Source organism: Diabrotica virgifera, chromosome 4 (assembly GCF_917563875.1).
Source record: "Diabrotica virgifera virgifera chromosome 4, PGI_DIABVI_V3a".
Lineage (NCBI taxonomy): Eukaryota > Metazoa > Arthropoda > Insecta > Coleoptera > Chrysomelidae > Diabrotica > Diabrotica virgifera.
The window spans coordinates 21,887,147-21,903,174 of record NC_065446.1 but is presented as its reverse complement, the minus strand read 5'-3'; the positions used below and the strand labels follow the sequence as shown (position 1 = coordinate 21,903,174).

General features: G+C 32.8%; 1 protein-coding gene across 2 annotated transcripts in view; it reads left to right on the top strand.

Moving 5' to 3' along the window:
- LOC126882948 (neuronal growth regulator 1-like) overlaps positions 1-16,028 on the top strand; it is an 802,823-nt gene that overhangs the window by 756,676 nt on the left and 30,119 nt on the right. For both annotated transcript variants that reach the window (XM_050648025.1, XM_050648026.1), the window contains exon 6: positions 11,823-12,036. In XM_050648025.1, the coding sequence (XP_050503982.1) occupies positions 11,823-12,036 (214 nt within the window). The remainder of the gene's footprint in view (positions 1-11,822; positions 12,037-16,028) is intronic.

The following is a 16,028-nucleotide window of genomic DNA, read 5'->3' as shown; positions in this document are numbered from 1 at the left end:
CTGTCTGTCCGTCGGTCCGTCCGACCGCGAATATAACTCTTCCGTCACTATACCAGGTTGAATGACAAATGAGGTGTCGAATGAAAGCTTATAATCCAAGGATGGTACTAAAGGTGAGAAATTTGACCAAGTACTTCCGGTTTTACAAATGGGACCGGAAATACTGTTTTAAAGTCACCGGAATAGTAAAAGTGATATATTATTCGACGAGCCTTCGCAAGGCGAGAACAAATATATACTTCCGGTTTCATGAGTGTCTTTCCGTCTGTCCTCCTACATACAACTCCTCCGTATTAATACAGATATAATGACAAATAATGAGGTTTCGAATAAAAGATTATAACACAAGGATGGTATTAAAGATGAGTAATTTAACATCGGACTTCAGTTTTAGAGTTGCAACCGCAAGTATTTGTTTTAAAGTGACTCAAAGTATGGTATGAATGTAAATGAATATGATCCAAAATTAGTAAAATCGTATATGAATCGACGCAAAGTTACACGAAGAGTTAAAATATCGACTTCCAGTTCTACTTTCGATTACTTTGGATGAAAACCTAGGACTTACGAAGTCCAATTACTTGTTAACACATGCTCTTGTGAACATGAACGGAAAGAAATAACACGAGTAGCGTTCATCAGCAAATCATCAACGGCTGATAGCAAAACTCTACGAAACTATATATACGTTATAGTCTAAGATCCGAATATAGGTCGACCTGCACCCATCTGCTTTCCGGATGAGACATTTTTTTATTAAATTTCATACATAGACAAAAACGACTTGCATGGCTTGCCTATCAAATTCGTGTCATAGCTATCCTTAAGGTGGGGTGAGCTTAGAGTTTGAAATAAATATTTCAAGCATATTTTTTTGAATTTTTTTTGAACTTATAATAGAATTCTTAAAATCCCATTTACTGATCGGGTCACAAATGAGGAGGTCCTTACAGAAGAATGGGGAAAAACCGAGACCATCAAATCTCAAAAGTTGGAATACTTTGGACACATTATGCGAAATGAATCCAGATATGCCCTCCTACAAGCCATTCTCCAAGGAAAAATATTTGGAAAGCGAGGTCCAGGAAGAAGAAGAACATCCTGGTTAAAGAACCTCAGAACCTGGTTCAACTCAACATATGTGAAGCTTTCCTGCATTGCTGCAGATAAAATAAAGATTGCCATGCCATGGAGATCGCCAACATTCGTCACGGACAGGCACAGCAAGAAGAAGAGGATAGAATTATTTTATTTTTAAATTAAATAAGCATATTCACTATTATCGTTGATTGATATATTGGACGGCCTCTAATATCTCAATCAACGCTATAATTCAATGAATTAAAAAAAAATAAGGAAAAATATTAAAAAATAAGCCAACGCTCAGTGAATCATGTGAAACGAAAAGATCAAAAATATTTTATTAGCTTTATGAGTATTATGAGTTTGTCGAGCATAAATCTGTCGAGTTTTTTCAGTTATAACGATTTTTGACTTTTTGGTATTACTCAGAAGTCAAAACAACCAAATTTTTGCTCACGAATGGGTGAAAATCAACATATTTATTATAATAAAAAATAAGCATAAACAAAAAAAATTGTATGTGCAATTTGTATGCACGTTAAAAATTCGGTTAAAATTCACATTCTTATTCCAGTCAAAACACAATAATTAACAAGTCGCTGATGTGGCATTTCGATCATCGACCGAGAAACACATTAAATTTTTATTACTGGTGTTGATAACGTGAACGGTATCAAATATCACATCGTGGGCAGCTGTATTGATTTTAAATAATAAAAAATGTGGCAGAGTCTCGAAGAGATATAACGCCATTGATGATAATGATGACCAAATACTTTTGAAATTACAAAAATGAATAGGTTTTTTTGTATTACAATCAAGATTATCGTTTTCAGGACAAGCAATTATCATCACAAATAGGATGTTTTGAACAGGGTTATTCAAAGCAGAGTGCTGCATGCACGATTTTTGAAAGAACTCACAATTGGAATTCGGTATTTGGTAATCGAAATTACAATTCATGCTTAAATTTAATTGCTAATCACTATTTTCGTACCAAAAACCGGTTTAATGGCGATTGCTATAATAGCCCTATCTATACCTATAACCCATCTGCACACTAATGGAACGCAGATTCAGATAGAGCGCGTTAAACAGTCTTGCTACCTGGGAACTATTATAAATAATGAGCAGTAGAGCAAAAAAGTTGAAAATGGTGGAGGTATTTAGCATCAACGGTTCTCCTTTAAAATCAATATGACGGCTAACCCTTCAGCGGAATTCAGTCGCAATTTTAAATTTACACCACTATTGACCTCCCCTAAAGGTTAGAATTATAAAATTTGGGGCAGCTCGGAAACAAGATTCAATTCAATAATTATGCTCCCCCACCCCTTTTTAATATATTCCCGCTAACTCGGAAAATATCAACCGCACGAAAAAAATTGTCAAAAAGAAATAATTGTAGGAAATCATATTTGAAACAATTTTAAATATTCGTAAAAAAAAATGACAGAGATCAAAATTCAAAATTATGTAAAAGTTAATTCTATCTACTAAGTTCTATTTTTGTATTATAGGTACATACCTACATTTTTGTCGTAAAACTCATAATTAACGAGACAATTCAATAGTTATGCTCTAACTCTAACCTCTAACTGTCACTATTTCCCCCCATAACTTAGAAAATATCGACATCATAAAATAGTTATTTTCCTAACTAGTGCGGAAAGTGATAATTTCACGCACGAGACTGCCGTTGACCCGAACGACGCGATAGCGGAGTTCGGGCAGGCATTCGAGTGCGAGGAACACACTTTCCGCACGAGTTAGGAATAATATTTATTCTAGGGCCGTACGTTTGGAAAAAGCCACAAAAAATAGAGTTATATCGATTTTTATTTAGAAGTGAAAATACACAAATCAATTATTTGACAAGGTTGTTAAAAACAAACTTTCAATATTAGTTTATTGCATGTATTATAATATATTATAATGCAATATTACAAGGTATTTTACTTTCCCGCACGTCGTGCGTGAAAGTGCAACTTTCGGAAACGAAATGCGTGAGTGAATCTTTAGTACCATGGTTGGATTATAACCGTTCACTGTACACTCGTCACCTCATCTGTCATTCTGCCTGGCATAATGACGGAGTAGTTACATTCGCGGTCGGACGGACCGTTGGACAGACAGCCTTGGTCTAATTTCTCATCTTTAGTACCATCCTTGGATTATAAGCTTTCATTTGACACCTCATTTGTCATTCTACCTGGTACAGTGACGGAGGAGTTATATTCGCGGTCAGGCACACCGACGGATTAAATTTCTCATCTTTAGTACCATCGTTGGATTATAACCATTCATTCGACACCTCATTTGTCATCCTACCTGGCATATTGACGGAGTAGTTACATTCGCGGTCGGACGGACCGATGGACAGACAGCCTTGGTCAAATTTCTCAACCTTAGTACCATCCTTGGTTATAAGCTTTCATTCGACACCTTATTTGTCATTCGACCTGGTACAGTGACGGAAGACTTATATTCGCGGTCAGGCAGACCAACGGACCAAATTGCTCATCTTTAGTACCATCGTTGGAATATAACCGTTCATTCGACACCCCATTTGTCAATCTACCTGGCATAATGACGGAGTAGTTACATTCTCGGTCGGACGGACCGATGGACAGACAGCCTTGGTCTAATTTCTCATCTTTAGTACCATCTTTGGATTATAAGCTTTCATTCGACACCTCATTTGTCATTCTACCTGGTACAGTGACGGGGGAGTTATATCCGCGGTCAAGCAGACTGACGGACCAAATTGCTCATCTTTAGTACCATTGTTGAATTATAATCGTTCATTCGACACCCCATTTGTCATTAATCCTGGCATAATGACGGAGTCGTTACATTCGCGGTGGGACGTACAGATGAACAGACAGCCTTGGTCAAATTTCTCATCTTTAGTACCATCCTTGGTTATAAGCTTTCACTGGACACCTTATTGGTCATTCTACCTGGTACAGTGACGGAGGAGTTATATTTGCGGTCAGGCAGACAGACCGACCAAATTCGTTGGAATATAACCGTTCATTCGACACCCCATTTGTCAATCTACCTGGCATAATGACGGAGTCGTTACATTCGCGGTGGGACGTACAGATGAACAGACAGCCTTGGTCAAATTTCTCATCTTTAGTACCATCCTTGGTTATAAGCTTTCACTGGACACCTTATTTGTCATTCTACCTGGTACAGTGACGGGGGAGTTATATTCGCGGTCAAGCAGACAGATGGACCAAATTGCTCATCTTTAGTACCATCGTTGGGTTATAACCGTTCATTCGACACCCCATTTGTCAATCTACCTGGCATATTGACGGAGTAGTTACATTCGCGGTCGGACGGACCGATGGACAGACAGCCTTGGTCAAATTTCTCAACCTTAGTACCATCCTTGGTTATAAGCTTTCATTCGACACCTTATTTGTCATTCTACCTGGTACAGTGACGGAAGACTTATATTCGCGGTCAGGCAGACCGATGGACCAAATTGCTCATCTTTAGTACCATCGTTGGAATATAACCGTTCATTCGACACCCCATTTGTCAATCTACCTGGCATAATGACGGAGTAGTTATATTCGCGGTCGGACGGACCGATGAACAGACATCCTTGGTCTAATTTCTCATCTTTAGTACCATCCTTGGATTATAAGCTTTCATTCGACACCTCATTTGTCATTCTACCTGGTACAGTGATGGAGGAGTTATATTCGTGGTCAAGCAGACCGACGGACCAAATTGCTCATCTGTAGTACCATTGTTGGATTATAACCGTTCATTCGACCCCTCATGTGTCATTCTACCTGGCATAATGACGGAGTAGTTATATGCGCGGTCGGACGTACCGACGGACAGACAGTCTAAATTTCTCATCTTTAGTACCATCCTTGGATTATAAGCATTCATTTGACAACTTTATTGGGCAAAAATATTTCTTGGGGATTTTTTGTCCGGGATTTTTTGCGGGGATATTTTGTCAAAAAAAAATTGTGGGGATTATCTGTCCGGGATTTTTTGTGGGGATTATTTGTCCGGGGATTATTTGTGGGGATTATTTGTGAGGATTATTTGTGGGGATTTTTTGTCCGGGGATAATTTGTGGGGATTTTTTGTCCGGGATTATTTGTCCGGGGATTATTTGTCCGGACCCCCTGATAAACTCATATTTGTCAAGTACCGAAATTTAATAAGGAAAGTTTCAAACGGGCCATTACGCTCCTGAATTTTTGATGTTTATTTAATTTTTTTCGTAGCGCCATCTTATACATAATTGCTACATTAACAGAGCTTAGATTCTTACAGATTCCTATACTTTTTGTGTATTATATGTACAAGATTTACGTTTCACATGCCAATTTCTATTAATTCCAGAAATTTATTTTAAAAGTACACCACGCAAAAAGTACTTTATTAATTCACATTTTTTTAACGTTACATCCTTCCGTTACATATAGGCTAGTGCTAAACGGACTTTTATCATGAAATTCATTTAAATACTTGAGTAATTTAGATATAAACGCTCTTATATTTATTGAGAAAAAAGCAAAACTTTCACATTTTTTTATAAACAATACACAACAGGTAGGGTAGCAAAAATATGGCTGTAATTAGCGAGATATATTGTTAGTAGGTTAAGCATTTTTCGGTATACATATATGCTCTAGATTATGAGTGGTGTACTTTATAAAGGTGATGGGATCGCCTATACTTGTAACATTACCAATGGCCGGCCTTAAGGCGAAGAATTATTATGATATACTTAAAGTAAGCATTTGTATATACTTAAAGTAAGACAACCAAAGTGCGGAAATTACTAGGAGAGCGAGAGTAGCATGGGCACAATTTGGAAAACTTAAAATACCTAAGAAACAAAGTGTTCAACCAGTGAAAAAAAAATCTCTGCTTGAACTATCTCAGAATTAGGATTTTCTACATTTTTTACAATAAGCTGCAGTGGTTTATGATGGACTGTTTCCATGAAAACAGCTTTTTTATTAGGGATCTCATCATATTTCCATGAAACTCTGTGATGCGAAAACATTTTTAAGTAATATGCTGATAAATACATTGACTGCTGAGTACTGGTGTGTTTGAAAAAAGTTATGCATACTTTTGAAGAATTATATTCCACGATACTGAATGACTTTTGGCTTATACCTCGTTTTTTTTTAACTTCTGTCATTTCAGGAACACATTTTGTGAGCCTTACATGAATTTTGTTTAAAAATGCTTTAAAAATGTGTAACTAATACAATTTTACTTATAAAACTCTCAAATTTGCACAACTTACCGCTCAATCATCTTAATAAACGATGTTTTATTCAAAAAAAATCTCAAAAATTTAATTCAGATAATACGATGTCTCAAAAAATGTAATTTTTGAAAACTTTGTAGTTTTACAGAATTCCCACCAATTTAAGACGGTATTACTCAAGTTTGAATAAATCTAATACAATTTTTTTTGATATTTTTTTAATGACTAGAATGTAATCTTTAAAAAACACTAAATTATTTTAGTTTAAAAATGAAATGAACCATTTATTTTTGAGAAAACTAAGAAAGATAACAAAAATATAATACAAAAACCGAAAATTACCAGCTGAAAAAATGTATATACAGAGTGATCAAAACTTTTTTCTGTAAAAATTACCTAAAATACATTTAATAATAAGCTTCAGCAATAATAAATGTTCAACAACATTTTTTTTAGCTCTTATACACTATGTCTGCGTAACTTGGAACCTATTATTAACTTTTTTAATATCAGTTTTACGAAAAAAAGTTATTCTTTATAAAATACTCTGCATCGTATATAACATAAGATGCAACCATCAAATATCAAATTTTGTTAATTTTGTACGACGTATGTCAAAAGATATGAATTTCACTCAAGAGTAAAGTACCTTTATATTTCACAATATCGAAAATTTTTATAAAGAAAAGTTGTTTGGAATTAAAAACTATGTTCCATTATGTAATTATATCCTTCTAATCGAAAATTTGTTTTTTTTTTAAATATTATTTAAAATTAATTATATTCATCATCATTAAATTTTCACTTATTATTTATGATAACTGTTTTATTATTAACTTTATGAAGAAAGTTATTCGTCATAAATAGCTCTGCATGGTCTAACACTTAATATGCAAATATAAAATATTATATTTTATCAATATTATACGAGGTATGTAAAAAAATTATATTTCGCGCAATAAATATGTACTTTTATAGTTCACAATATTTCGATTAGAAGAGTGTAATTGCATATTGACACATCGTTTGTAATTCTGAACAACTTTCCATAATAACAATTTTCTGTATTATGAAAAATATAGGTATTTTACTCCGAACTAAAATTTTTATTTATTGACATATCTTGTACAAAATTGATAAAAGGTGATATTTTATGATTGCATTTAAAGTTTTAGAATATGCAGAGCTTTTTACTAAGAATAACTTTTTTATTTATGTAAACAAACACGTTTTATAAAAAAAAATCGGATTTTACAACTACTTTTTAACCCGGCACCTGCCACATGGGGTGCTACCAGCACCCCATAACAGATTTTCATCAAAAATTTGGTATTTCAAGTTTGTTAACCGCGTTGTGCGTCATAGTAGCTTTCAATAATATTATATAGCATAGATCTGTTTGCGTTTGAAGTGGTTATTTAGTGTCATTCTGAACTTGTAGCTCTAAAGTCGAATTGGGGTGTCATCAGCTGGCAGTTTAAGTTTTAAATTTTTTTTGTGTTTTTGATAAACAGGTCAGATTTACATTTTTTTATTGTAATAACTGATTTAAATTATTAATATAGTCTCTATACTCAATAAATCTCAATTTTCTTAGATATTTTACTTCACTTCATTTATTATGGGTTGGTACTTGCTAATTTGCTTATAATACCTCTTTAATTTTATTTTTTAACTTTTATAATATATTAAATATTAGTAGCTAATAAGTTAATAAAACATGTTTTTTTATATTCTTGTGTAACTCAACACTGATCTACTTGTTTATAAACAAGTAGATCACATAAATCTCTTAAGGGGTGCTGTGAGCACCCCACGTGGCAGTTGATGCCTTGGAAAGCCACGTGGCAGGTGCCGGGTTAAGGATTTTCAGGAAAATATCCGCCATTTTGAATTTGCAAATTGTAATGTCAAATTCGGTTTCAGCATAATCAAAACTAAAATAAAAACATTTTTTATCAAAATAAAATGTTGAAGTCACCCATATTCTTAACATTATTTATACAAAGCAATTGTTATTGTTTAAACAATTAATAAACAATTAGCGGCGAAATTTGTGAGTAGAACTTTTTACTTTAACATAATTGTAAACTAACAAAAAAATTTTTAGAAAAATATAACCTTGTTTGATTTTTTCCGAAACATTGTATCTTTTCGTTCTAATTGCACTCCCCTATATTACAAAACAATAAGAAAGCTTTTTTAAAAAGAGAATGAATTTTTCCGATTACAAATTAGCCTCGGATTGGTTAAAAGAGTCTTATTTTTGATTCAAACTCAAGAAGTTTTTACATATTATACAATACAAGTTCTACTTAAAACCTATATATTTTTGGTCGCGGCAGATTCGAGGTCGTCCTAATGATAAACCATTTCCACCGCATACAATGCATTAGTTTCAACATAAAATTAAACCAGAATCATTAATCTAACGTAATGCGAGGGCCCTTGTCGGATAAATACCGACCTGAACAAATGAACTCTACGCCGGGACACGGACCGTCAAAAGTTTCTCTCTCGCATTACTCGTTGGATATAATTCCAAGATGGAGTAATCCTGATATTCCTGATGTGCGTGCCCGAACGTGTGATTAATTTTCAGGAATATCTCGCTTCCGATTTTATTTTGGATCAGAAAAAAGTAAAGTTATGATAGTCACGCCTCGATTATTTAATATAGCGAGATAAAAATCTTAATTAGATAATACGTGAAACCAAAAGTTTTTTGATCGGTAATTTAATTTAATGTGTATCAATGTGTATCAGATATAAAGTTTTTTTTAGAGACAGCCTTGATTTTTTTATTGGGAATTACAAATATTTTTGAATATTCATCATCACGTAGCGCTACAGCTCTGGGTGGGTCTTGGCCGACTGTACAACTTTTTTTCCAATTTGTTCCATTTTCCATCAACCTAGGGTAAAATGGAATGTTCATTTTCCGCTATATAAATAGATCGCTATTTTTTTTAAACAGTGACAGAGCATTCATAATATAAGGGATCAAACTTAAAGAGTTCCTTATTTTTGTTATGGTTTTTTTTGTAATATATGGGACTAACTTGAAAGTATTTTTTTGCATTACATGTAATTATTAATGTAATTCATTTATATTATTATTTTTATCAAGGCTATTTAGTGTGTAATTATCAAGTAACTAATCTGCCAAATTTTACATTTATAACTTAAGGCTATGGGTACATAATTCGCAAATATTTTACGGCTATCCCTACCTTTTCTATCTTTACATGGCAAATTACCTGTAGTAAAATTCACACTGGTATGGATATGTAAATATTACTAGAATGTCATTCTACTTGACAATGTCATAACTATCTTAAAGAGATGGCTTTTGAATGTTCTTGGATAACTGTTATTTTTTGTATAATTGCAAATTATTAATTCAGTTAATAAATATGACAATTTTTTCACTAACTATGTATTCAGTGATTGTAATAATTTATATGTACCTACAACAAAAACTAATACTCAATCGAGAAAAGGGGAAAGGTGTTAAAAGTGATTTTTTAATAATATATTGTTACTATTGAACGCCCACAATTTTGAACATCTTTAACAACAAAATACTTGGATCGCAGAATATATCTTGATGTATTCTCTGCTTCTATCTTCCATAAATAATACACAATAAATAACTTTTTATAAAGTTCGCGTCTTAAACCAATTATTTATCAAATACACTATATATCAATATTATTTAATCAACAACTCAAAATATTCCCGATTCATGTTAAATATTTAAAATTGTCACTGATTGTCAGTGTCTGACTGACATTATCCTGATAATATTCTATTCGACTGAGTGCGGTGTATGACAAAGGTAGATTTGGAAAATATTACCACGGACATTGTGTTAATTTTTTTCGAATCCTGAAAAAAACAATAAATATCTTTGAAAAATGTAAACGCAGAATGAAAGACTTTATTACCAAGAATTATTACGCAGAATTATTACCAAGGGCGAAAGTCCCTTAGAATAAATAAAAAGTTTATTTTGAACGAGATATTTGAAATTAATAATAACACTAAATTTTCTCTTAGTTTTTCACCCCTCTAACTTATTAAAATAAACATTATAGAAGTTCTCGGGGATTTTCGGCCCTCGCTAATAACGTGATCTTTCATTCTGCGTTTAAATTTTTCAAAAATACTTATTAGTTTTCTCAGGATTCGAAACAAATGAATCTCCATTTGAATAGCATTGCAGCCGAAAATACGTACCGATCCTCTTAAGTAATAAGCATGTTATTTGAAAATATAGCTGTAATATTGGAAACCAGAATCTTTAAACGCGATTTCCCAACAATCTGCTTTTTTGAATTGTGCCTCTATATTACTGAGGGTGCGATATATTTTACACACAATAAGTTATAAATTTCAATAAATACAGTAAATACGCTAATATCACTGTCACTGAAAATGATAAACGTCAAAATTTACAGTAAACACGGTATAAACGTAGAACAAATACTGACCGTTGTTACAGTTAAAAATCCTTTAAAATTTTTTAAGTGAATTATTGACATAAATTACAATAATAATAATTGTAATAAATAAAGAAGTTAAGCAATTTTGTCCTTGTGGGATCGGTACTCACCGGAGGGACCGCAGACGTTCGGATATAATTAGCGTCTCTTTGCACAGACAATGACGTCGATTTTGCAAAGTAACAAGACACTTACTCAACACACACACACACACACTACACAAGACACTAGGTATCTAACTGCAAAAATTTATCGTACCTACCATGCCAATGGCCATTAGTTGTCGAGGCATTAGCTAAATAAAAAAAATAATTAATTTTATTTGGAGTTTATATACGACTAATATGGGATTTGTTCCCACACAACGAGAACCGTCACGAAACTGTGCGCAGATAGCAAAATAATAAGTTCCATGGGTTATTTTTAGAGACCGAATTAATCGGCTTCGGCATCGGCTTCGGCCACCTTCGGCCAATATTTAAACCTTCGGCCAAATTCTGCTTCGGCCAAAACGAAGCCGAAGGTTTCGCCGAAGGTGGAATAATAAAATTCTCTGTCAGTATACTATATTACTTATATAAATTAAGCAATATGCTTCGGCGAGTCTTTGATAATTTGAATAATATTTACACCCTATTTTATACCTTAAACTAAAACGTTTTACAAACTTTCAGGTAGTAGGTAGGATATAAATTTTTACAATAGGCCAAGATGTTTCAAAGATCTTCGTTTAAATATTTCTCACGTAGTAAAATTCTGAGAAACTATAATAATTTTATTGTATTTGTTAAAACTCAATATTACTGGTGTTTTGACTACCTAAACCTTCGGCTTCGGCTTCGGCCGAAGGGGTATTACTCACTGTTCAAAAATAGTGAATATTGAGCATGTTATTAAACGGTCATAGAAAAATTATATTATTAAATAATATTTGTTATAATAACATTGGTTTATTTTATTTTTAGAGTCCCACTCCTCCTCAGTATGTGTTTTGGTATCATAACGATCACATGATTAACTATGACACAGCAAGAGGAGGAATCTCGGTGGAAACGGTTCCGGGACCAAGAACACAAAGCAGATTAACCATCAGAGATACGAATGATGCAGATTCAGGAAATTATACTTGCTCTGCTTCAAACACGGAACCAGCTTCCATTTACGTATTTGTCTCAGAAGGTAAGTATGTCTTTAGATCTATATTTACCGTATAAAATTTATAAGTATTTTGTGTATTTAACCCTAGAATACTAGATTGGTTTTGATATAAGCCACTACTACACCGCCGTAAATTTTATATAAAAAAATATCAGATATAAAAAAATATTATTTAGATTTAGCGACAGGGCCTACACTTCCTGCAAGGGAAAATTCATTCATCCCAGATACCTGGGTTATCAAAAGGATTGAGCTTTGTAGGGACTCTTTCCGCGTTATCGAGCCCTAGATCTCCCAAAAATTTTCGCACTCAGCTGAACGTCAAGAGTAGCACAGCTTTCTGCATAGGCTTGTAAAGATGTTCATTTAGGTCCAGCTTTTTGTTGATTTCTATGAGGTTCTTTGGAATGTCTCCAGTAATAAAAAGAACAATAAGGTATTGTTTGGGTAGTTTCCATTTTTAATTGTCTCCTTATCTGTTTTTGGAGATCTCTATACTTGGCGATCTCTTAGTTATGCTTAACACACAGATTATTTTTATTAGGTATTGCCACATCTATTAATGTCTATTTACACCTAGTAAGTTTATTAACTAATAACTAGTATACGATCCGGTCTATTATGTGCCACTCTTGGTCTGTGAACACAGTGTGATCCCAGTATAGCTTGTAGTTGTGTTTTCACGCATTCTATCAGGGACGTATTGATAATAAGGCAGATGGTCGGTTTGGAGAAGTCCCAATTTGCGAGCTAGTGCTTGGATTAGAATATTTGCTACTGAGTCTTGATCTTTATAATCAGTTCCGTCAAATATCTGGCAGTCCCGGTAATATGTTGGTTGGATCTGTAAGTTTGACATCCGTATCGGCATTTATCGTTTCAGACCTGAGGGTTTTTGACAATTTACTTCAGGCAATTTGTAGTTGGAGGAATGGCAAGTAGGAAACCCTATGTCCCGGGAAACATCTTTCCTGATGTCTTGGCATGACATGTTCTTGGCTAACCTCATTAAGATGCCGCCCATACAGATACCCCAGGCTGAGGGTGAAAAAACGTGATATAACTCAGGAATTTTTGAAACCTATCAGGTGTTGTAAAGGACGATGCCAGGAATAACTTCTACTAAAATGTAACCAAAAATATTGTTCGCTTTTTTTAATTGCGATTTTCATTTGTTAAATTTGCAATTTTTAATGATTTTTAATTTTGCAGCTTAGGATATTGATTTTAGAGAAAAACTTTTTAGTAGAAAGTTGTAGTAAATTAAAAACCTACAATTTGAGGTATGGTAAGTTTAATTTCGTTAATTGGTTATTGCAAAAAAGCCTGCGAAAGGTCCAAAATGGTCGTTTTTTACAATTGCATTATTTATTGTACAAATAATTTTTTTTTATTTTTCAAAAGCTTTAAAATGAAGATCTTTCTATTTCAAACATAAAAAAAAATTGTAAAGCCAGATTAACGAATTTGTTGCTCAGATATTATAAATTGTTTATCCCAAGAAGTCAAATGTCGAAGGCTATAACTTTTTGAAAAAAAATCATAGAGAGTTGGTGAAACATCCAGTCTGCTTCTAAAGAGTTATGTTTTCATATTCTGATGTAAATAAATGCTTAAAACATTTTTAAACCTTTAATTTGGGTTTGAAAATAAGGGGCCAAATTTCGTTATAAACATTTAGAGCTGAAGCGGCCCTGTACATCCTATGAGTTTTTAACTTACAGATTATTGTTGATGAAGGTGAAACGAAGATTTATAAAAAAAAATAAAAGATTTCTACGACCAAGTGAAGCGGAGATAATTTTTGGGTTTCAAAATAAGGGGGCAAATTTCGTTATAAACATTTAGAGCTGAAGCGGCCCTGTACTTCCTATGTGTTTCTAACTTACAGATTATTGTTGCTGAAGACAAAACGAAGATTTATAAAAAAACAAAAATTTTCTACAACCAACTGAAGCCGAGATAATTGTTTTTTTTTTCTTAAATCGTAGTGCCTTTATTTATAACAATTAAGAAATTATTTTACAGTCATTGACTAAAGAAAGACTTATATTATTTTAAAATAAAAATTATCATAAAATATAATTACATTTTATTATTAAAAATTATTTTTAATTTCGGTGCTTTTGCAAGCGGCCGAATTTTGCAAATCGCCCGGCTCGCTTCAAATCCGCGCCCTCGGAAAATTTACACGTAACTTGTATTAAACGTTGTTAGAAAACCATTTAATTATATTACCATTATAATATACAGTCTATTTACCTCTGTATTTGTTTTTCTTGATAAACTTTTATATGTGAAATCCAAAACGAATAGTCAATACAAGAAGAAAAAGTTTTATATTGTATATTATAGTAAGAAGTAACATTATTATTATTATAATTATATAACAATGAAAAAATTAAAAATATAGTTATATATTTCATATATATGTATCATTTTTGTAATATTATTTCTTCAGAAATTAAATTTCACATAAAAAAGTTTATCAAGAAAAACAAATACAGTGGTAAATAGACTGTATATTATAATGGTAATATTATTCAATCGTTTCCTGTCAAAATTTAATACGAGTTACGTAAAAATTTTCCGAGCACGCGGATTTGAAGCGAGCCGGGCGATTTGCAAAATTCGGCCGCTCGCAAAAGCACCGATTTTAAAAATAATTTTTAACAACTAAATGTAATTATATTTTATATTAATTTTTATAGTAAAATAATTTCTTAATTGTTATAAATAAAGGCACCATGATTTAAGAAAAAAAAAAACAATTATTTCGGCTTCGGTTGTAGAAAATTTTAATTTTTTTATAAATCTTCGTTTTGTCTTCAGCAACAATCATGTGTAAGTTAGAAATTCATAGGATGTACAGGGCCGCTTCAGCTCTAAATGTTTATAACGAAATTTGCCCCCTTATTTTCAAACCCAAAAATTATCTCGGCTTCAGTTGGTCGTAGAAATTTTTTATTTTTTATAAATCTTCGTTTCATCTTCAGCAACAATAATTTGTAAGTTAAAAACTCATATGGTGCACAGGGCCGCTTCAGCTCTAAATGTTTATAACGAAATTGCCCCTTTATTTTCAAACCCAAAAATTAGAGGTTTAAAAATGTTTTACGCATTTATTTACATCATAATATGAAAATATAACTCTTTAGAAGGAGATTGGATGTTTCAACAACTCTCTACGATTTTTTTTCAAAAAGTTATAGCCTTCGACATTTGACCTCTTGGGATAAACAATTTATAATATCTAAGCAACAAATTCGTTAATCTGGCTTTACAATTTTTTTTATGTTTGGAATTGAAAGATCTTCATTTTAAAGCTTTAAAAAATAAAAAAAATTATTTGTACAAGAAATAATGCAATTGTAAAAAACGGCCATTTTGGACCTTTCGCAGGCTGTTTTGCAATAACCAATTAACTAAATTAAACCGACCATGCCTGAAATTGTATGTTTCTAATTTACTACAACTATCTATTAAAAAGTTTTTCTCTAAAATCAATATCCTAAGCTGCAAAATTAAAAATCATTAAAAATTGCAAATTTAACAAATGAAAATCGCAATTAAAAAAAAAGCGCACAATATTTTTGGTTACATTTTAGTAGAAGTTATTCCTGTCATCGTCCTTTACAACACCTGATAGGTTTCAAAAATTCCTGAATTATATCCTGAAATCGACCTATTTTTCACCCACAGCCTGGGGTAAGAGGCTTACCCATTCAGGTGCGGTTTTTTTCTTGCTTAGGTAGGTAGTTTATGCACATTTCTTGTTCCCTCAGTTTAAGCGGTGTTGTATTCATCTTCTGTGCAGCTTGCGCGATGTACAGTAGATGTCTCAACCTGCGCCTGAAAATAAGTTCTTAGATTAGTTACTTGTTTTTTCAGTTGCTCACTTATGTCTACGAGTCCTCTTCGCACTAGGTACTACCGCGGTAATGATGCTGCACTGCGTGGATGGAGTTTTTGTGCCTTTTTAGAAGTGTTCTTGCTTTTCGCTGAAGACTCTC